Source organism: Falco biarmicus, chromosome 15 (assembly GCF_023638135.1).
Source record: "Falco biarmicus isolate bFalBia1 chromosome 15, bFalBia1.pri, whole genome shotgun sequence".
Classification (NCBI taxonomy): domain Eukaryota; kingdom Metazoa; phylum Chordata; class Aves; order Falconiformes; family Falconidae; genus Falco; species Falco biarmicus.
Genome location: NC_079302.1, coordinates 16,580,082 through 16,601,582, shown reverse-complemented (window position 1 = coordinate 16,601,582; position 21,501 = coordinate 16,580,082). Strand labels below are relative to the sequence as shown.

Here is a 21,501-nt window from a genome sequence, read left to right as displayed (position 1 = left end):
GGCACGGGTCAATTCCCATTTTGCGTGGTCTTTTTAGCTGCGCATAAACCCTCCGATCAGACATGCTGCAGGGCTTTTTCTGGGACATTAACATTTTGCCACATTTCCCTTAAATATTATGCGGCACCTCTTAATTAGGTCTATGCATATGATATATTCTTTAATTTAAGGTTGATTCTGTTACAGGCTGCTCCACAATTACGGTGATCTGCCCTGTGGAGCCTGGTCATTTGGTGTCCACCACATCAGTCCTTTTATGTGTTGAAGATATTCCTCTTTTTTACTTTAGAAAGTTTAAATCATTACTGAGGCTGGATTTCTCGAAGCCAGCCTTGTAATTTGGGTGCCTAAACTCCTTTAGTCCCTGTCAAACACCACAGCTTTCATGAAGTTTTTATTTTTGGCTTTACACGAGTGTGCTATTTTTACGTAACTTCTCATTTCAAACTGATTCTGAAACACTTTCAAAGTAGTTATGTCTATAAATAGAAATGTATAGGGTTTTGCTCTGAGTATTGAATGCCAATAAATCTTTACGTTATAGAGAAGCTGGTAGTCCTGCCTGCATTTCCCAGAGTAAGGCTGGACCATCGGTTTCCTATAATGCTGCCAGGGTGGAACTACCTGAAATAACATGGTCTGTGCCAGCTCTCTGCCTTAAACACAATTGTTTGGGGAAAAATCAAGCTGAAGTACTAATATTCTGGACACTGTCCAGTGTGAATGGAATAATTTCCCAAGAGAGCAGAATGGTGTAACCACTTTCCAAAGAAAAAAAGAGCCTGTTGTTACTATTGCTATGGGTAACCTCTTCCTGAATATGTCATCAAACTTTAAATATTATGTTCACTGTGCACTCATGTCACAGAAGAGGACAGAGCAAAATGAAATTTATCATCTTAAGTTAGTTGGCATGACAAGCCAGTGCAGGTATCAGGTTCCCCACACATGAAAAGGCAATGCATTCATACCAACACGGGCATCATGGAGGAGGAGCATGGCAGTGAGCAGAGGGGCAGGGGCCACCACATCCCCCCAGACTGGGGCTTGGTGCCTTCGTGTCAGCCTTGTGGGAGTCAAATGGGAAATTGATGGAGGAGGTGGTGGATTGCTGTGAAGCTGTCGGTTGCTTCCACCAGCAAATCCCATCTTCAGACAAGTCATGCTGAGCTCAGGGGTCTCCGCTGCATCTCAGTACTGGTTCTCTCTCACAGGCAGCTGCGTTGTGTGTAGTACAGGAGCTGTGTCACGTATAATATAGGACAGTGACATCCCCAAAAAGGGTTCCAAGCAGAGAATCTGCCATCCAAATTGCCTCAGTGACCTGATGAGACATGGGCATCATCAGAGCTGCAGAAGGGCTCTTGGTTCTCTCCCACAGAGAACAGCTCTGCAGTTTGGCACTCTCAGCTTTGCACTTTTTTAAAAATTTCCCCAGAATAAAAAGGAAAGGCATGTGTGAGGAAACACGATTGATAATAGACTCAAAATGTATTTTTATTGCATTCTTAAATTACCATAATGAAATTAAATTATTAAATGTATTTTTATTAAATTAGCACACAGGCTGGTGTCATTTGCCTTAAATATTTTAATAAAGCCTATGAAGTCTTCCCTTGTTATTAGCACTTTCGAAATGTATCTATTTTAATGACAATGTGAGTTTAAGTTCTGGCATTGGGAAGAGAGCCTGGATGGGTGAATCCTGCATTTCTCTGGGGGGGCTCAGAAGGGTTACGGGGCTTTCTTTGCTCAAGAGTGGCTGCAGGACCAGAGGCTACACATAAACTCCCTGTACATATATCTGGAGGAGATACACAAACGATGTGTTGTGACAATAGAGCAGCAAAGCATTTAGGCACGCGTTGAAAAACTCTGTGGAACAGAGATGTACTTACAGAGCAGGGCCTGGAGGAAATCTGTGTATTGCTGGGTTTGAAGATAATAGAGAGGGATGAATTAATAATTATATATGTGTGCGCTACACTTAAAGACAGATTTATGTATGTGTTTCATTTTTTTTAATGTCAAACTTGCCTTCCTGCTTTCTTTATCTCTAGCTATAAACTGGGTATTTTTCAACAGATGCCAGCATGGAAAGCAGTGGTTTCAAGGGTGCTGCTGCTTTGACGACAGCCATGAGAGTGAACTTGAACCATCTTCATGGGAGAGGTTTGGGACACTCAGACCAGGGCTCCTCACCTTGCCAGCAGCTGCTCCGAACCAGGTAGGGGCTTGCAAATACACCTCACTGGCCCCCTGGTAAGAGAAAAGGTTTTTAAAAAAAAAAAAAAGAAGAAGAAAATTTCTAGAATTCTTAATGAATTGGAAAAAGGGGAAATGTCTTAGAAACGGTTCATTTTAATTGTGTCATTTAAAAATTTCAAAAAGGTATAGAAAATGTGGGGGCAGAGGGCTGGATGGCAAAGGGGTTCAGGGTGGCAATGGGGCCTGGAAATTACTTGCCAAGTGGAATGTGTAAAACTAAGGTTGAAATCCCCTCTTTGCCTGATTGCATGGGGATTTGAATTTGGGTCTCTGAACTCCTCTGAGAGTGCCCAACTGCCGGCACATTCTGGGATGAGAATCTGTCCTGCTGAAGCTGTTCTGCTTTGTAAGAATAATTAAATATTCATTGGGCCAGTGAGAGAACAGAAACAATTTGATAGCCTGGGGATTAAGCCTCTCTGATAAGACAAGGATACAGAAGTAATTCAGTTCCTGATCCAACTCTGATGCTGATCGGATATGCACTTAGGGTCACACTGACCAAATTCACCATGATGCTGATTGCCTTTTTCAGTATGTCAGTATCACAACAAAAAATTTTTTTTCCTTGTCATCCCTGTTTATTTCTTTATAGAAACTGGTATCACATTGGCTTTCGTAGTGGGGAATCTCTGTTGACTAGAGTTATCCCCATTTTTATTGGGATTAAAACCGGGGCCACAGGCTCTATAGCAATCCATCCTTGTCCTGGGTTAGCCTTTCTGAATCTCCAACTTGATACTTAGTGCAGTGACATAGAGGAAGTATGTCTTGATTATTGCAGTGTTACAGGAAACATTTTTTACTGTATGTCCAGTCTATGGTGGTAATCTGGAGTCATACAGTAGGAGGGAACTGTAAACCTCTATTATGACATTAAACCCAACAGTTTCTGTCAAACCTTAAGAAACCAAAAAATCACCACTGAACAGCCATTCAAATGCGATGCTGCAATAAGAAAAATCATCACTGTTCTATACTGAATTCACTTGATCAAATGACAAACCTGTTCCTGAGTTGTTTGGGTTTCTTTTGGTGTGGGGGCAAAAAAGAAAAGGCAAGAAGATGGTTTTGAGGTGAAGATTGTTAGCAGGGAAGCAGTGCCTTCACACAGCCCCCTGAATCCCTCTGCTGGCTCCGAGCCCACGCAGGCTGGGCAGAGCACTGTACCCTTCTCTCTGCCTGGGGCCTGGCCCTGGCTGGCCACATCCAGGGCACTTTGGCCAGGGCTGTTTTCACAGGTTCTCAAAAAACCCACCCTGTGTTCCTTCTATTCAAGACACCTTCTTTTTTGATGTCTGGCTGTACAATCTTCTGGGCTTCATGATAGCGCGGGGCCACCACGTGCAGGGGAGAGGATGCTCGGAGCTGTGCTTCCTCGTGTGGGTCGGGGTAAGTGAAGCCTGAGAGGTGCCTTGCTCCCACACTGCCGTGGAGGCTGCGTAAAACAAACACGCCCCGTCCAAGTGGGAGAAGAAACTCATCGAGAGCGTTTGTCGTGAGCGATTTCATTCACAACTTGGCACCGAGGGCTCCGCGGGATAGTAAGTTTAGAACACTTAGGATTTTTCTAGAAGAAACCTTCCCAGCAGAGAGGTGCTGGCGACTCCAGCCTCTGCTAAATGTAACACGCTGGGAAAGGCAAAGTACATCAATCTGCCCTGCCAGCCCCTCCGAAGCAGCCGAGCGCCGGGGCGGGTGTGGAGAAGCCCCCACAACTTTTCCCGCGGCCGCTGAGCCGTTCGCACCGGGGGGAGATTTCACAGTCCCCCCCCCCGCCCCCCCCGGTGCAGATCCAAGGCAACTCGAGCCGCCTCCGCGGGGGGCTGCGCGCTGCGGGACCGGCCGCGGAGCTACCGACGGCCGGGCGGGGCGGGCGGCTCCGCGCGGTTCCGCGCCGCTCCGCGCGGCGGCGGCGAGTCCGGTCCGCGGCGGCGGTCCGCGTTTTGCGGGCGGCCGCTGTATTTCCCGGGCCGTCCATGGCTCGGTGCTGTTGGCTCTCTCTCCGTCTGATCGGCGCAGGCTGCGCGGGGCTCCCTACGGGATCAGAGCGCTCCCCCGCCGGGACTCCACTCCTCACATCCTCCTGCTGGGACTCAGCTACATTTCCAGCCAAGCCTGGCTTTATTATGTGTGTCTGCACTGCAGCCCCAGCAGCAAGATCAGGAGGAGGAAAAGGAGCCAGGACAAAGAAAAGAGAGGGAGGCTGGCGAGAGCTAAAGAAAATAAAAACCCAGGGCAGCAGCGGCAGCAGCGGCAGCAATGAAGGCAGGAGCGGTGCCACCTTCCAGCGAATAACCCATGGAGGCAGCTAGCGGCCCCGGCATCGATGCAAAGAAGCACTTACCTTGTTCCGCGAAGTGCGTGCGTGCAGGGAAAGGCGGCGGCGAGCGCGGCCGGCCGCGGGGAGCCCACCCGCCCGCCCGCCCAGCTCCGCGCCGCGCACGGCCGGCCGCGCCGCGCCGGGGACACGGGGCGGCCGCCCCTCGGCCCCCGCGGCCAGCATAAAAAAGGACTCGTCGCCCTCCCCGGCCAGCGGCGGGGGCGAGGGAAGGAGAGGCAGCCGGGGGCGAGCGGGCAGAGAGGGAGGGAGGGGGCCGAGCGCGGCCGGGGGAGGATTTAGGAAAATCGCAACAAGGTCGCACCCCCGGAGCGCCCCGGATTGCCGGGGCCGGTGCTCGTCGTGGGTTTAGACACTTAATTCTCCCCGCGCGCCCTCCCCCACCCCAAGCCCAGGGACCCCGCGCAGGGCTCTTGGTTTTGTTTTTGGGTTTTTTTTTCCCACCTTTTTTTTTTTTTATTATTATTATTATTATTCCGAAAGTGCGAGCCGGACTGAGAGCCGCAGGGCGCCTGCAAACTTTAAAGAGAACAAAAAGGCGGGTGGGGGCGCGGGCCGGGCTTTGCGTCGGTAGTATTTGCACATCCAAGGGGGTGGGGGGGAGGAAAAAAAAAAGAAAACAAAGGAAAAAATATCGCAACTGTTGCGCCTGTGATTTTATTTTTTTTTTTTTCCCCGGGGGGGCAGGTGCCCGAGGGGGTGGAAAGGGGAGTTGAACTTGCCGCATTGCAACAGGCAAAAGAAGTGAGAAAATCAAATAATCGATCCCGCTGCTGCCGCTTCGCCTCGCAAAGTTTGGAGGTTGGGGGGGGGGGGGGGGGGAGGTAGAGAGAAAGCAGGGAGAGGAAGGGAAGGCAGGGACGGGAGGAAGACGAGGAGGAGGAGGACGAGCCACGGCGCCCGGACATGTCCAGGAGGAAGCAAGCCAAGCCCCGCTCGGTGAAAGGTAAGGCATCCTCCGCCGGCCCCCGCCGCCGCCCGGCACCGGGCAGCCGCCGCCGCCGCCTCCGCCGCCGCGACGCGGCCAATCAGGGCCGGGTCCCGGCTTGGCGGGGATTGCAAATCCCCCCCCGGTACGGGCCGGTGGTGGCGGAGCCCCCCCCCCCCCCCCCTCCCCGCAACGGACGGCGGGCGGGTGGGCTCCCCACGCGGGGCTCGCCCCGCGTGGGGAGCCCACCCGCCCGCCGTCCGTTGCAGGGAGGGTGTATATGTGTGTGTGTGTGTGTGTGTACCGCGGTGCCGGCTTAGACTCGTTGGCGACACGTGTCGCGATAATTGATGAAAGAAGCCGGGAGCGTCGTTGAGGCGGGGAGGGAGGAAAGTTTCGCGGTGATGCTGGGGTGCGGTGCGCTGGGCTGGGAGAAAGGGAGGGATGGAGCACGCTGGTGGGTTAGCCGCTTAGCTGGAAAGTCGTGTTTCTTTAGGATTGGGAATAGCAGCGCCGGCTGTTCCCTCCTGCTGTCCAGTGTGCGGAAGGGGGGGATGAAAGAAGGGGAGAATGAAACCCGCTTTGATAGATGGGGTTTGAAAACTTACTTGGGCTCGAAGAAAGTAGCCACATTTACTCAGGGCTGCCTTAAGAACGGTTAAACGTTAAACTTCGCCTATTCTTTACCATCCACAGCCAAGGGGTGCTTAAACCCCCTGTTTACCTCCATAAGAAAACAGCTGCTGGTGAAACGTAAAGGGAGGGCCGGGACCAGCCCCGTGCCGTTATTGCACGCCTTGCCAGCTTTTTGACTTTTAAGTGAATGGGTGCGAGAGGGGAAGGCGTGATTTCCGAAGCCTTTCACTCCCAGCCACGAGGAGGTTAGCTGATGTTGGGTAAGGTTTTATTGTCCTCTGCACAAAGCAGAAGTCGCAAACTCAGTGGTCCGGGGGCTTTGTTGTAGAAGCACAAAAGGATCATAACTTTGGATGCCCAAAAGATGAAACAAAAAGTCGACAGTGTTTGTAATTAAATAACTTGTGGACAGACAAAATTAGCATGCAGTTAATCGACCAGCTAAAGAATGAATTGAAATCCCGTCCAGGGCCATTTTATATTATTTGTGAAATACCCACTGTTTAACAGATGATTGCAATGTAAGTCGTACGTGCTTCAAATGTTTATGAAGTTTTTGTAAAGTCTGTCCTTCATCTTTATACAAAACCCTTAATCATTTTTCCCCCAGACTAACGGTACCTCTTAGCATTGTGCTGTGGGGCAGGTTTGCAGCGTGGCGTTGTGACCCTCTGCAATCTCGGACAATCTCTGCTAAAGGAGCTACTTCAGTAATTGGTAGATGAATGTTACAGTCTGTGGGCAGAAGAAAGGGCAGAGCTAAAGCTATTTCTAGGGGATGCTCTGAAATACCTTGTTTGAAACTAAAGGGACCGCAGTTTGAGAACAGTGGTGCAGGCCTAGGGTCATGATTTCCCTCGGATGAGGAGATCACGTTTAGTGGCCAGGCCTCTGGAGTTTAAAATATTTTTCTGTCTTAAAGTGTCACATTTAACGTTCAGGAAATAGTTCTATGCCAGTGAAAACCGTGTTTGCTCTAGAAGCTCAGTTAGTAAACATCGACCTCTCATGCCATAATAATGTTAGATATTTACCATATATTAGTCTTTTGGGTTTTGCCTCATTACTTTTTAGGCGGCAGTATCTCTTTCGAGTGCTTGATACTTTATAATGAAATTTTGACCCTAATTCTAATACAGAGCCGATCACTATTTACATGAACATTTTTATGAATCAAAGCAGGTAACTTACTGGCAAGTCATAGCTAAGAAACATTATCCCTGTAATGTAGAAATATCTAGAAGATCTTTGCAACACTGAGCTGGGTGAAGCTCAGCTTTTAAAGATTCTAAATATTTCTGTAGTCTCTGGGCACGAAAAAATGTGTTTTCAGCTTCAGCATAAACTGGCTGTAAATTCCATGTCTTAGTATGAGCTGACTAACAGGGAGTCTAAGGAATGAGCTGAATCTGGGTGAAATTTTGGATAATAGGAGGCAGCTCTTACATGTATGTAGGGTAAAGAATTTCTTCCTTTCTTTATATTCATCCATATCATCTGCTTTTAAAAAATCCATCATATATATTTTGTGGTCTAGGGAGCTGGCAGCCCGGTAGATTGCCACAGTACACGTTTCCATGGAAATAATTGAGATGTAATAAATAAAGGCACTCTGAGGTCACAGGTTTCCCAATTCAAGTGAGAAGAAAACAAGCATAAATTATGTGGATATATGTGTGGCATTTAGGACTTAGAATAATTTACCGTTTTTCTCTTTTCCGTATATTTATTTCACTTTGTATAGCAGCTTCACTATTTATTAACCACTACTGAGATTTGTGCATCCCTTTTCATTCAGAAAGATTACACACTAAAATAGAATCGGTGTGTGCCTGTGATGAAAGAGATTATTCTGCATGCAAAAGGCAAGTTGCCTGCACATTAACTGGGAGTGATACTGACTTTAAAGAAATGACTGACTTTGACAGAAGTACCAAATGTGGATGACTCTTACATGCACGTTATTTGAAATGAAGAGATTGCAAACCAAAACTGGATGCCAGCAAAGCTGCAGGTCATGTGGCCCCTGTGCTGTATTGTCAGGTCTCAGGTTCAGCCTGGCAGAAACTTGCAGTAATTCCTGCAGCTGTAACTCCAGCAGTAGCCATGGACTTTCCCCTGTTGTGGGATTTATGATTTGCAACACAGTATGCTGATTTGTTTTGACCATTAGTTTGTGCAAACTTGCAGATGCTAACCTTGTAGCTTGTGGTTGTGGATTAAGTACTTCTTGGCTTAAAGGAAGGTTGTTTCAGATCAATGAGGATGGAGTAAAAGTAGGAGGGGTTGAGTCTTTGTTGGCTTAGAAAATAAACGCTTTGGTGACAGTCTGGTGGTAACAGTGATGGAGTAAAACACTGGCCTGTTCCGAAGCTTTACTTCACATCACAGACAAAGCCCATGAAAGTAATTTTCCTTGGCACAGACTTTTCTTTTGCCATGCTGCCAGTAATCTCCTCTGCAGAGAGCTTTATCAGTTGTCTGTAAGGTAGAGTTGTACCTTACTCAGTGTCGTTAAAACCACGCGGTCCTGAACCCCAGAACCATAATGCAGTGGCGAACATCAAAACACACTCTCTGTCCCCCGTTAGGAGTGATGGGGAGTGATGTCAACATCAATGTCCTTAAAAGTTTGTTCTGTGCTGCCAGCTCTGGGGAGCGGCTGGCACCCAGTCTGCCGTGGGGGCCGAGGACGGCAGGGGTTCATCTTTACTCTTGATTAAACTGTATCTTCTTGTGGTACAACGTGAGGCCTTTGGAAGCCCTTCTGTAAAGTGAAGTGCTGAGATGCTGGTAACAGTAAGTCATAGGTTTCCAATCCCATGTAATTGTAATTGAGGAGTTACTCGACTGCAATTTGTGGGGACTGGGCTCACTTTGGCACAAGGTTTTAAGCATCAGATGCACTTTGGTTGCTGAATTTGACAGTTCTGCAAATTGCTGTCAGCTTGCGAGGGTATTTTGTGCATAAACGTGCTAGTCGGTAATCAAACTGTTTTGCAAAAGAATGCACTAATTAAGTCTAGATTTGTTATCCTACTTGAAGTTGCAGAATTGCTGTCATATTTTTTTGCTTTCAGTTGGCAAAAAATGCTGATAGAAACTTTTGATTCACACCCTACCTGCCTCATTTGTGTCAGTCAAGAAGAAAAAAGGGGGGTTGTTCACTAGCTACTTCGTTATCTGCAAAGTAAATAAAAATACTTCAACCATTTGCTGAGTTCCAATTAGTTGATTGCTATGAATGATCTTCTTTAAAGGAATGCTGTTTTACCTATCTGCTCATACAAAGGTTTGATTTTGAATGTCTTGTGAAAAGGATTCTCTTTGTCTTGATTGATGTCAAGAATAAAAGCGTGATGGTAATATCCCTTTGAAAGCTATTGTATTGTCAGCTCTGGCTGACAGCAGGAGGCCCTCCTAGTGCTATAGATTAGCGCTGTGAAAACACTGACATTTTCTTTGTTATATTGCTGTTGTTCTGCTTGCAAAGTCAATTATACAATGTCGGAGCTCAGTTACAGAGTTGACTGTGGAAGTAACAATGTCTTTCATACTTGTCTTAAAGATATAATTTTCCTTTTTTCCCAGTTGATAGAGAAGAACCTGAAGGTACTGGAACAGTACATTCTACAAATTAAATTTTGACAAGTATAATCATAATTGCCAAATACAAGAGACTTGTGCGATTATCCTTTAATTTTACAGTTCATTCAAGTTTCGGTGGAATTTTATTGATACAGTGAAAGCAGCAGCTAAAATTGATAAAACTCATATCAAATAAGATTATGCTCTTGATTGTTCTTTATCAAGTGTAGCTTTTGGGGGATTAGGAATAATTGGAGATGTTGGTGTTTCATTGTGGGGCTGGTGCCCTGAGAGCATTTGAATCCATGCAGTATACTGAGCACTGCCTTCAGGGATTAGCCTGCAGTTTTTAATTTTTGCCTGTGTATTTTGCTACCAGCCTAGCTGCGTTCTCCCCTGAACTCCACAAGTCCCATTTTTCTGCCTTTCTCTCCCTCCGGTATGCTTTCCTGGATGGGATCTGGGTGGTATTTAACTGGTTTTACTGATTGAAACTCCTGCCTGTGTGCAAACACCTTTTAATTGTGGCCTGTTCCCATTGGTCTCGGTGAATATAACGAATAAACGTGACCAAAAATTGAGAAGAGTGGGAAAGGTAATGCAAAAGGTTTAAATATGGATGGGGAGAAAATAGAAATCTTGTATTTTTAGTGATGCTACGTCTAAAGCCATCGGTGAAAAACAGCTACCATGTAACAGTAGTGGGTCTCAGAGCGCCTCATCTTTTTTTCTTCAAAAATATTTGTGTACAATCAATGCAAGTTAAAGAACATTGTTCACTGCTGAATTGCTTCAGATGACACGTGCAAAAAAATAATCAGAGAGCTCTTGTTAGGATGTTAATTGTAGGATTTCTAAATTACTATTATAAACTAATAGAGTAACAAAAGATTCTACAGTTACCAGTAATTTGTCAGGATTTATTTTGTTTTTCTTCAATAATTGAAAATTAATGTCTTGAAGTGAAAGCAGATGTTCATGCCATCCTCTGAATTGGATATAAAAATGACATTTTGTAGATGCGTTAAGCTTGTGTAAATACAAATTGTCTTATCATAAATGGGGCTTTGGCTTGGTTTTATCTATTGTTTGGTGCCAAATTCACTTTTAGTTAAACCTGGGTAAGTGGTTTCAGCCTGGTTAAATTAACTAAGCCATGTGCTTGGAGTGGTACCCAATGATCAGTTATTACAGTAAATGTTTTAAAAAACGTACCTCACCTGCTGGCTCTGTGAATGACAATGCTTTCTCATACTGTAGAATTAATATTTACTTCCATTTTGTCAAATGCTCTTTTAATCGTTTACTCAGTTATTTTCACTGAACTAGTAAAGTTGTATCTTCCCTCCCAATTCCAGTTTGTGAAATATCTTTTAGTTCATTACAACATTTGAAAAATGCAAACCACATTTTTTTTAAAAAAAGAAATAACCTCCTGGTCTTGTGCGTTAGCCTGCAATCTCTAAAAGATAATAAATATCTTCATGTGTTATAAGATTCTCTTAAACAAAAGATTATTAATTACCCACAGTAAATGAACTGTCTTATAAAAATGCCTACACCAACCCCTCATCACTCCATCAACATTCTCCTTAAATGCCTCTGAAAAAGGATGGCTATTACCTTCCCTTGTATTCTAGGAAATGTGCTGGAGCAGTGAAATACCAATAATATAAAACCTATTACAGACTCCTGCTAAATCTTGACCGAGAAATGGTGGAGGAGGGGAAGGTCTGGTTGTGGTGCATGCGTTGGTGGACGCGGACTCGGAGGGTGTGGGTGAGAGCTGGAGCCAAGCGAGGACCAGCGCTGAGCTCTCTGTAGTGCATGCATTTATTGAACATACTTTTAGAGCCCAGAAGTAGATTCTTGTGCATTTTCTTTCCCAATGTCCATTAGTAAATGCAGAGAAGCTCTTCCTTGTTCTCATAGGCAAATAAGGTGATGTGAGTTTTAAGTATTACATCTTCTTGACGACACCTCGATGTATATATATCTGTGCAGCAGTGAATTATGGTGGTTTATCAGAGTGGCTTTATTCTAGGGAGTAGAAGGATGTGCAGAGACTAAATGGTCTCTTGTGACATTTCCAGCTACAGAAGGCTCAAGCTTCGACCTCTTGCAGTGGTTTGTTTTCTAAAATGCAAACAAAGGGACCCGATGGGGCTGGAAACTGGGTGATGCCGTTTGGAACAGGCTCACAAATCTCGTTGCAGTACAGTGAATTGGTGTATGGCATTAGCTTTCCACTGTATGACTTATTTCGGATAGCACTGCAATACCCATCTGAATCTAGCGATAAGTAGCTTCATTATATTGTTTGCATTTGCTTAGAAAGAAAACCTTTTCCTTTCTAGCCACAGATTAGGCAACAGAAAGACCAATTTTCAGAGCTTGTAAATGCCACTTGTTAATCATATGCAGTGCAATTATTAATTTTTTTTTCTTTTCCCCCTTGGATGTATTAAGTCAACTTTTTAGCTTTTTATGTAATTTAAATTTGCCCTTTTGTTACCTGGGCATGAATTATTTTTGAAATGTTGTCATTACCCGCCCTGCTGTGAGGTTTATCTCTTCTGTTCATCCTAATTAAATAAAACATACTGTTGTTCGCCAGTCTCGTGTTGAAGTGAATTACCTGCCTCAAGGCTCGCGCCGGTGTCGGGCATGCTTGTTGCAGCAGCAGCCATTGACTAACACGTTTACTTTTAGATTTTCATTTCAAAGGGCTCAGTTTGTGCAGTGTGACAGGTGAACAGTGAATGCTTTACAGGACTTTCAAGAGATGAACAAACAGTAAAGGACTTATTGCTACCGCAGAGGAGTGGCAAGTACAAATGTAAGGCAGCCTTTGTGGCAGAGGAGTGTTTCCTTTGCTGGATAAAGGCCACTCAGGAGACCTGAAGGGCTCGCTTGGGTATGCTGGGGCTGAAATAATCTCAGTCATGGTCTCATTTAAACCCACCCTACATGCGTGTTCTCCTGGGCAATTTCTAGCAGGGTTGATCTTGGCTCTCTGTAGCATCACCTGCAGTTGTGTTCTCCTTGAGTCTGGTACTGATAACGAAGGCTGCTTCTGAAGTGTAACAGTTGGAGTTTCTTTACGCAGGAGTTATTTCCAGTTCATATTAGAGAAAGTAAACAATGTGTTCAGGTTTTACAGTGAAGCGGAGGGACAGTTCCTTGCTCGTAGAGAAGCGGTTTGTTTAAGCCTCTGATAGTGCTACAGAAAATGCGTTGCTCACTAGTGAAATCCTGTTATGAGTAGAAGTACAAGAGTTAACAAGTCGCTGTGCTCCAGTCTCTGTTGGCTCCTACTAGGCTCTGGAGGTTTGGTCAAATGTGGCCTAATTCTGCTTTCCAAATATTAAAAAAATTATACAGAGGGCAAAAAGACAAGTTCTTAATATGCATATCCTGGGAAAATCCTAAACCAGTATTTTTACCCCCTCCAGTCCCAAGGCTAATCAAAATTCCTTTGTTTCCATATCTACCATTAAAATATATGCCTCCCTTGGTTGTCTGCTGACTGTACAAGTTTAACCACTCAATCAATTGGACTCAAAAAAGCTGTTACTGGGTTTAGGTAACATTTGCCTACAGGTGATTTAGAGATGGGGGTGAGGGTCCAGGCAACCTCCAACAGGATTGGTACTTAAATTAGCAGCTCTGCTCATTTCTTGATGATCCTCACCTGGCTGAGACGAGTTTCTCTCGGTTACCATTGAGGCAGGTTAGCCAAGCCTCCATCTGGTGATTCCCGGAACTTGCTTCACATGGTGGTGAACTGGGTGGTAACAAAGATAATGTTAATAAAGACAGATTTGCCATATTCTCTGAGAACAGGGTGTTTGGTGCAATGCAGAGATGGAGTCCTTCACTGGGTGAGCACCTAGGGCTTACTTTTGCAGTTTTTAGGGTGAGTGTAATTTTTCCCTTTCACATTCATTGGAGCTGGATTGGATGTTTAAATGTAAGCCAAGGGTGTTAAGTCCAAGCTCCCTGAATCTGCTGGAGAGCTAGTGGTGGTAATCAAGATTCCTGTTGGAGGACTGTGAGTAGTCCTAGGTTTATATCAGCTATGGGCTGGAACTACTGTCTTGTTTTGGTGGTAGTTTTTCTTATTGACCTTGGTGGGGATGGAATTTTATCCTCGTTTCTTGTATTGCAATTGAAAGAGCAAGAGAAGCAAAGAGATTTGATAGGAATAGTCACTTGGCATCCAATGCTGCAGAGAGTATCTCCTTCTTCTTCTGCTGTCTCTGTGAGATTGCTGCTGGGGGGATTTCTAGGAGAGCACTGGGAAAGTTCAAGGTGCAAGGATGCAGCAGTGCTGTGGAAGCTCCCTGATGCTGCTGTAGGAAACCCAAGAGATCCAGGTTGTGTTTAACATCTGTTAACATAAACAGGTACAGATTCACATGAGCAAAATTGACTGTGAGTCTGCATCCTTTCAATCTCCTGTCCTCCAAAATTAGAAAACAAAAAGGATGTAGAGAAAACACATGGTAGAATGATGAACTTAATACTTAGGGAAGCAGAAATGCTAAATGGAGAAACATGGAAGCAAAACAGGGAAACTAGGAAATCTGTTGCTGGTATTTGAGTATGGAGGGTGCCTGATGATCACATGCAAAATTTTGACACAGAGGTTTACTTACCTGGCGCTGCATCTATATTACTTCTAACTTCTAGTTTAAAGACCGAGAGAAGAAACAGATCTGAAAAGTGACTCCCACTCCATGGAAAAGGGTATGATTAAGCATAAGCAGAAAAGAAAACACTAGAATTGTAAAACACCTAAACAAAGTAGCTTTTCTGCTCTTAACAGACAGTGATGGTGTATTCCTGTCTGGAGGAGTGTGTTTGTTGTGATTTATAGTGGTTTTTTTCTGTTTAATAAGAGAAATTCGAAGACTACTGTGAGTGCAGTCATTAATTCTGGAAGTTTCAACTACTTTATGATCATGGCAGCATCTGAACTTGGTCTGTGAGGACTCCTAATTGTTTAGTGTTTTTGGGGGAAGAGGAGGTCAGGGTGATAACAAGAAAAAGTAGGCTTTCAACACTTCCTATGTGAGTGCATGCAAATAGATGTAGTATATGATGTATGTGCATGTGTACATGAAGGAGAAGGTCTAGAGGAATAATTAGTATCTTTTGTTAGATCAGCTAACACAGTTGCAAAACGCAAGGAAGTTTCTCTGATGCACAAGCCTGCCTTCTGCTCTGAGAAAAGCAGCAGCCTTCTGGCTATTTTGCTTGATCGGTAAATGCAGCTTTGCTTTAATTTACTTATTCAAGCTCTTAGTCAAATTTCTCTTGCTTCATTAGATTACTCACATGAGTAGAGATATACTGGATTACATAGTAATGCCAAGCTTGTATGTTATTTATTGCTGAATTCTGTGGATGCATTTCAGTTGGGTAACTTGCTTGTGGCCTCCTTTATTTCTAGGAAAATGGCATGCCTTGCCCTTCATAATTTCTTTGCTTTTACTGACCAGACTGTTCCCCCAGAGGGCATGTGGGATGTGGCAGAGTATTGAAAATACTGGGATGAAGAAGTAGAGAAGGAGGGCTGCGTGTGAATTGCACCTTGTTTATGTTTATGCTAGACTTATATGGCAAAAATGGTGTATTTCTGGCAGTGATACTTTGTGGGGAATGTAGTAGGCAGCTCTGGGTGAAAAAGTTTTTACTTTAAGATTTTTTTTTTTTTTTAAAAAAAAGATAGAGTACTTTCAGTCTAATCCTGAGCATCCTTTAGGAGTATGGTACAATGTATTATGAGCCACTTTAAAATGAAACTGTGAGTGCTTGTCTTTGGATCTTGTACTGAGTCTCACCTAATGCTTGTATAGGAGTCCACTGGTTTGATTCCCTTAATTTCAAGGGTGTTTTCTTTCCTAATTTCTTTCCTGCTTGATAACAGATAAGTGAGTTTTGTTTTTAAAGCTCCCATTTGGTTTATTTTTATTACTATTTTTGATCTTACATAAACACTCAGCAGAGAGCTTCTGGTTTTGTTCTTCTTGATATAAGTAAATTCCGCAACGAAGCCAAACTTAAAGGTGAGAATCTGGAAAAAAACCACAAAACCAACCAAAACCACAACACCCCACCCCTGAGAGACACTTGGCAGAGCTGTGGTATGACTGGTTTTCAGTGCAGTGAGGGGTGCTGTGGAGCGGGGAGCTGCGGGCCCTGCCTGCAGAGCTGCCAGGCTGCGCAGCCGGGCTGCTGCTCCAGAGACCTGGGAGGACAACCCCCCCCTGCAACTGGCAGAAAGATGCTGCTTCAGTGGTGGAGCTGGTAGTGGCATGCAGGCACATCTCCCGCAAGCAGGGTTTGTGGGGTGCTCTGACATGCACCAGGAATTCACCCAAACGCGCATTTCCATAAAGAGGTATCTCGGCTATGATTTTTCCTCCTTGCCAGTGGGTCTGTATTCAAAATATGGCTCCAAAGAAAATGCATAGAAAAACGAGCTTTTAATTTGTCACCTGCTGCTGAACCACCCTGTCCTCCTTGAGATGCCAAGTTGTAAATGAGGCTTTTGTATCCCCATACACGACCATCCAAGAAATGTTCTGTGTGTCGTAGCTGTCGGTGGCACAGCTGAAGACATCAGACCGGTGGCTTAAAACCTGCTGCTGCTGTCTGATTGGCGTGAGCTAAGCCAAAGCAGTGCGAAAACCTGAGCAAACAAAAAGGCAGGTAGAGAAACTGTTATCTCCAGTGGCTTGGGAGGTCCTGGCTGCCTCCTGAGCAGGGGCCGCCTGAAGGCATTCTGTCCGGCAACACCGAGGAAAAAGCACAAAGAAACACTTTTGCTTCCTATCTCTGAATGCTGTTGGAAAACTCCCTTTAAATTAATATTTTAATAACGAAATGTCAGTTCTACAGATTTTATTTTGGAGAATAGTGTCTTCTCTGGCTGCCCATCCTACGGCCTCTTCCACTGTGCCTATTTGTATATGCACTGGGGATGGCAGGTATCCCAGCTGCCAAATGCAGCTTGTCTCCTAGCAAACCTCAAACCAACTAACAATAAAATAATAATAAAAGCTTATTTTAAGGTAGGAATCAAGAGCTTTGGTTTTTTTAATCTATGGACAGATGATGGGTCAAAGGAAAACTAGCTCAGCTGTGGAACCGAACCGGCAGGGAAACTGGCTGTTTGCAGTGCCCCAGCCCTCCACCCAGGAAAGCAGCCACTCCTCTTACAGCTGCCCCAGCCAGGTAGAGGCAGCTGCTTTTCGCCATGGTATTTGAGTGTTTTTATCAATTAGGCAGCTAAAAATCAATAATAGTAGGAAATAATCCTCTGTTACATGAAGGTATGATTGTGTATTAACTAACCCTGTGACACTGTCCTCTCTGCCTGCCTTCTCTCCTGTTTTCTTCTGAATATCTGTAGCCTGTGGAAATGTCAATGGAGTCGCTTTAGCAGCTTTGCTTCCCTTCCTGCAGCATCTCTCCCACCTTGGAGCTTGGGAAGCTTGAGACTGTTTTGCTTTGTGCTAATACCTACAGGTATGTTTTCATCCCCAGATGGAAGCCTGTTTACCCTTTTGGGGGATTTCTTTTTTTTTTTTTTCCCCTGCCTCGAATAATTGCTGGTTTTGCTCCTTGCAGTTATGGAAAGCATAACCACAACCCTGGAGTATGTTAGCAGAGCTCCCTGTGTCAGTCATGCCTTTGAGGAGGGAAGCAGGCAGGGGACAAGGGGCAGGACACTGCCTGCCTGCAGGGTGGTGTGCCTGGAGTCCAGCCTCAGCCACTGCTCAGCTCGTGGTGGGACCTGCCGAGGCAATGGCAGGGAGGAGACGTGGAATTGTCCTGCTGCTTTGGGAAGCAGAAGGGTATTGATGCTCTTGTTAGAGGGAATTTATCTGCTCTTCTGTCTTTCTTACTGTCTGTTGCTGGCTGGACTTGACTTTCTTTTGTTGGCACATCCCAATGGGTTTGTTTTCTGAAGATTTTTTATTTTTAAATTTGGTGTTGTCATGTTGGAAAAACACACACCAGCCCCTGGTTTATCACAGTCTGCAAATAAAAATTAGTTAAACCCCACTGTTCTGGAAGGGAGTGTGGAGATTAATCCTGGTCAGTTTGGGGCTGCCATTACCTGACGCTTGGCCTGTGAAACTCTGGTTTTTGTCTCCCGGCTGCCTGACGCAGTCCCATGGCTGTGTCTGCTGCTGCACGAGATGAGGGCTGATCCAGTGGGTTTTGCTCTCCTTCCACTTCAGTCTCCTTGTCCTGCTGCTGACCTAGCAAAGGACTCTGGAGCTGATTTTACCTGCCAGTCCATCAGAAAAGTAACCCTGTAGCTCTCTGCTGGCCACGGACGGGTCTGGTGTGTGTTGGCAGGGCAATCCTCCTTGGCAGTGTTTGACTGCCATCAGTTTGGGTCAAACCTTTCTGAAAAGAGTTTCTGCTGGGGAGGCTGGACTGTGGTCGCTTGCATGGGATGTGGGTGTGCATTTGTATCTGCACCGATGGGCAGGTCGCAAAACCCCTGCAGATGTGTCCAGGGAATGACTGTGGTTGAAGCAAATGCTGGCATCTGTGTTGAAGCAAAGGATGCAAAATTACATGAGTGCAGCTTGAAGATCTTCACTGAAAGTGGTGAAGAATAGACTCAATTTGTGCAACTGCTTGCTGCTCACTGCTTTCTCCCGTTCCCAGGAGAATCACGTGTCCCAGCAGAGGTGTGAGCTGTGGAGTGCTCTGTGGGTCCAGGAGCTGGACATGGCTCCTCATCCCTGTCTGGATGGGGATCCCAGCTGACTGGGCAGCCATGCTTTGGAAGCAATGTAAAGCATAGGGAGCGAGCTCGTGTTGCACGGAAGAGGGAAGGCACCCAGACATCAGTCTGGCCACCATCTTTCACTGCTTCTGTGCTGGTGGAAGTTGCTGGCAGCAGCCTTGCATGAGGCAGCATTCCCGGAGAACAATTTCCTTCCCTATCCTAAATTGGTGGAAATAATGCCCCTAAGAAATTAGATTATATATACTTCAAGAAAAAGGGAGATTGTTGTTCTGCTTTTAGCTTGCACCATAGGCTGTGTCACCATGGGGTGCACATTGCCAAGTGGGTGCTCCTGCTAAACCTGACACTTAAATGCCAGCCAGTCCTTTGGCAGGTGCTGGTCTGTCTCCTGTGCTTGAATGACAGGAGGTATGATGATAACTCCCAGCTCTTTTTGCTACTTTATATAGGCTTTTTTCTTATGGGTGAATTTTGACTATGGCTGACTCAAATACCTCTGTGTCCCATAACCTCATGTATAGGCTGGCTCATGTTTCTGGAGTTGTAACGTAGCAATGACTTTGCGAAGGACAAAGCCTCTGCTTTCCAGAACACCCAGTGTCCTTGGGTGACCCAGCTGGTGGCTGGCCTGGCTTTTAGTGTTGTGGCAGTGGCTTGCACTTGTTTGTGTTCTTACTTAGATTATTTCTGATGTGGCAAATTTCCATGGCTTTCCCTGCTGGGAAGGGCTACCTTTCTACACCCCCCACCTCCCCCCATTAGCTTATTTTTAGTCATAGGAAGTAAAAAAGTTGGCTGTTTGTCAAGAAGTAAAAAAAACCCCACACCCTGAAGCAACCACAACATTGTACCTTTCCTTGCTTTAAAAAAAAAAATTCCTTGCAAGTGTAACTACAGATGTGGTTTTTTTAGCAGGAGCCCGTGATTCAGTGTTAAACTAATAGCACATCAAAGAATAAAATAGGGTTTCTTGTGTTTTCCTATTATTATTTATCTTGTTCAGATTTACGAAAACTTGCGGTGTGAAGATATGAAGAAATGTCTTGTAGAAAGGAATAAAAAAAAGAGATCTTTAAATAACTCGGCATGTTTGTGCAATAGCACTGGTTGAGCTGCAGCTTGGGCTCTTGAACAACCTTACTTGGGGAAGAAAAAAAAAAAAGCTTTAAAATTTATAAATATTTCTGTCTCTCTTTCTCTTTTCTTTTGCAATACCTAACATACATTGTCTGTTCTGCTGTTAACTCCCTGATGCAGAATTCCTAAGTTTGGGCTAATAGAAAATTTGGAGGATTCTTCATTATCTGAACCTCTTGAGAAATACCAAATATGTTCCAGTAATTGTGGTGTAGTACAACAGGGAGTCACACTGGCAGTTTGTTGGAAAGGGTTTTTCCTGTAGTTATAAAAACCATACAACTATTAAAATCCCCAAAACTGAAACCGTTGGGATTACTCATATACTTACAGTTAAGCGCATGCCTAAAGGTAGATATATTCAGCATGCCATTTTTGACTTACGTTTGATTCCTAGCTTGAGAATATCGGGGAGAAAAAAAGAATTCCTCAGTCACTTCAGTCTTGTGTAGCCTTTTTTTTTATTATTTTGTACTTACATGGCTGTAGCACGCTGGGCTGTGGCTTACAACAGAAGCATCTAGGTTTGCTATAAAGCAAGTTATTGATAATAAAGAATGAAAAGGTTGTGAAATGGTAAGATATTTTAGGCTGTTAGAAGGGACCTGGAGTCAGATTCCTACCCTCCTGCCTTCTCTTCTGCCTCTGCAGAAAAAACTTAGGTTTTGGTTGTTTTTTTTCCTCTCAATATCTTCCATCTTGGTTGTATGCAAAGAGGGTAATTTTTGTCCCTTGGAGAGGAGAGTGAATTTATTAAATCTTGTGAGATGCTGGATAGTTAAAAGTGAAATGTAACACCAATATTACAGTTCAGGTCATACTACTTGGTTTGCTCTGTGTTTTTTAAATCGTTCCTATTCTAGAAGATGTTTTGTAGAATAGAATTTACAGGAAGAGCTATAGATAGTTATGCTTGCCCTATAGCTGCAGTATAGGGAATTTTGTCCAAGGTAATCTCTTCTTGAGAAGGCACTGGTTGCCTTGCTCATCTGTCCACAAGGCAGCAATAGTTAACAGCTCTCTGTATTTGTTAGTTTCTCTCTTGAAAACTTCCTTTGATTAAATACTTCTTATCTTGTATGTGACTTTGTCTTGGAAAACACTGGCACATGCCTGTAAGTGTATTGATATATCATCCTAAGAAGTTAGTTACCTCACCTATTCTTCTTACAAAACAAAATGTGTTTTGTGTCTGTGAAACTGTCTAAACAATTTGCTTTGAGCCAGAATTTGGAAATACGCGGGTTGTGGAGTATAACTAATATAATTTTTTTGTTGTTGTTGCACTTCTTGAGAGAAAATCTATTTGCACAAGTAGCAATGTGTGTGGGAATTTAAAAACAGTCTCAGCCACTTTGTAGAAAAATATAATGCAGTACATAAACTCATTTTAGACACTACTTATTCTACAGTGTCCCATTAGTTGATGTTTACACAGCGCTTTGAAAATGTAAAGCGCTATATAAGTGCTTATTATTACTACATTATTATTATTCTCCCCTTTGAAAAAAGACCCTCTAGGGAGAGGGAGACTTGCTTTGCATTTCCTCTGTAGTGTAGATCCCACAAGAAATATACCCATTTGTTTTGGTTGCTTTTTACATTCTTCCCTCCCCACTTCCACGCTTCTGGAAAAAAATAAGTATTGTGTTTTAGAGATTACAGGCTCTTGTTTAGTTTATGCTTGGTAACTACGCCAATGAGAATGCTATTTGAAGGCATATAAAAACCTTCAGATAGTTTTTTTATTCCAGTCTGTGCAATAAAATGAATTGTCGCCCTGGCCTCAGCCCCTGTGGTCCATAGGTGCTGCAGAGGCAC

General features: G+C 44.5%; 1 protein-coding gene across 3 annotated transcripts in view; it reads left to right on the top strand.

The window, feature by feature from the left end:
• The first annotated feature begins 5,329 nt into the window (after positions 1-5,329).
• Positions 5,330-21,501, top strand: part of ZNF423 (zinc finger protein 423) — a 234,685-nt gene continuing 218,513 nt past the window's right edge. Inside the window, exon 1 of one of the 3 annotated variants that reach the window (XR_008825729.1) lies at positions 5,330-5,555. Coding sequence is in view for 2 of the 3 variants with exons in the window: in XM_056360983.1 (XP_056216958.1) it covers positions 5,516-5,555 (40 nt within the window). In the remaining variant the exon portion in view is untranslated. The remainder of the gene's footprint in view (positions 5,556-21,501) is intronic. The other 2 variants (XM_056360983.1, XM_056360984.1) reach the window with 2 other exon arrangements.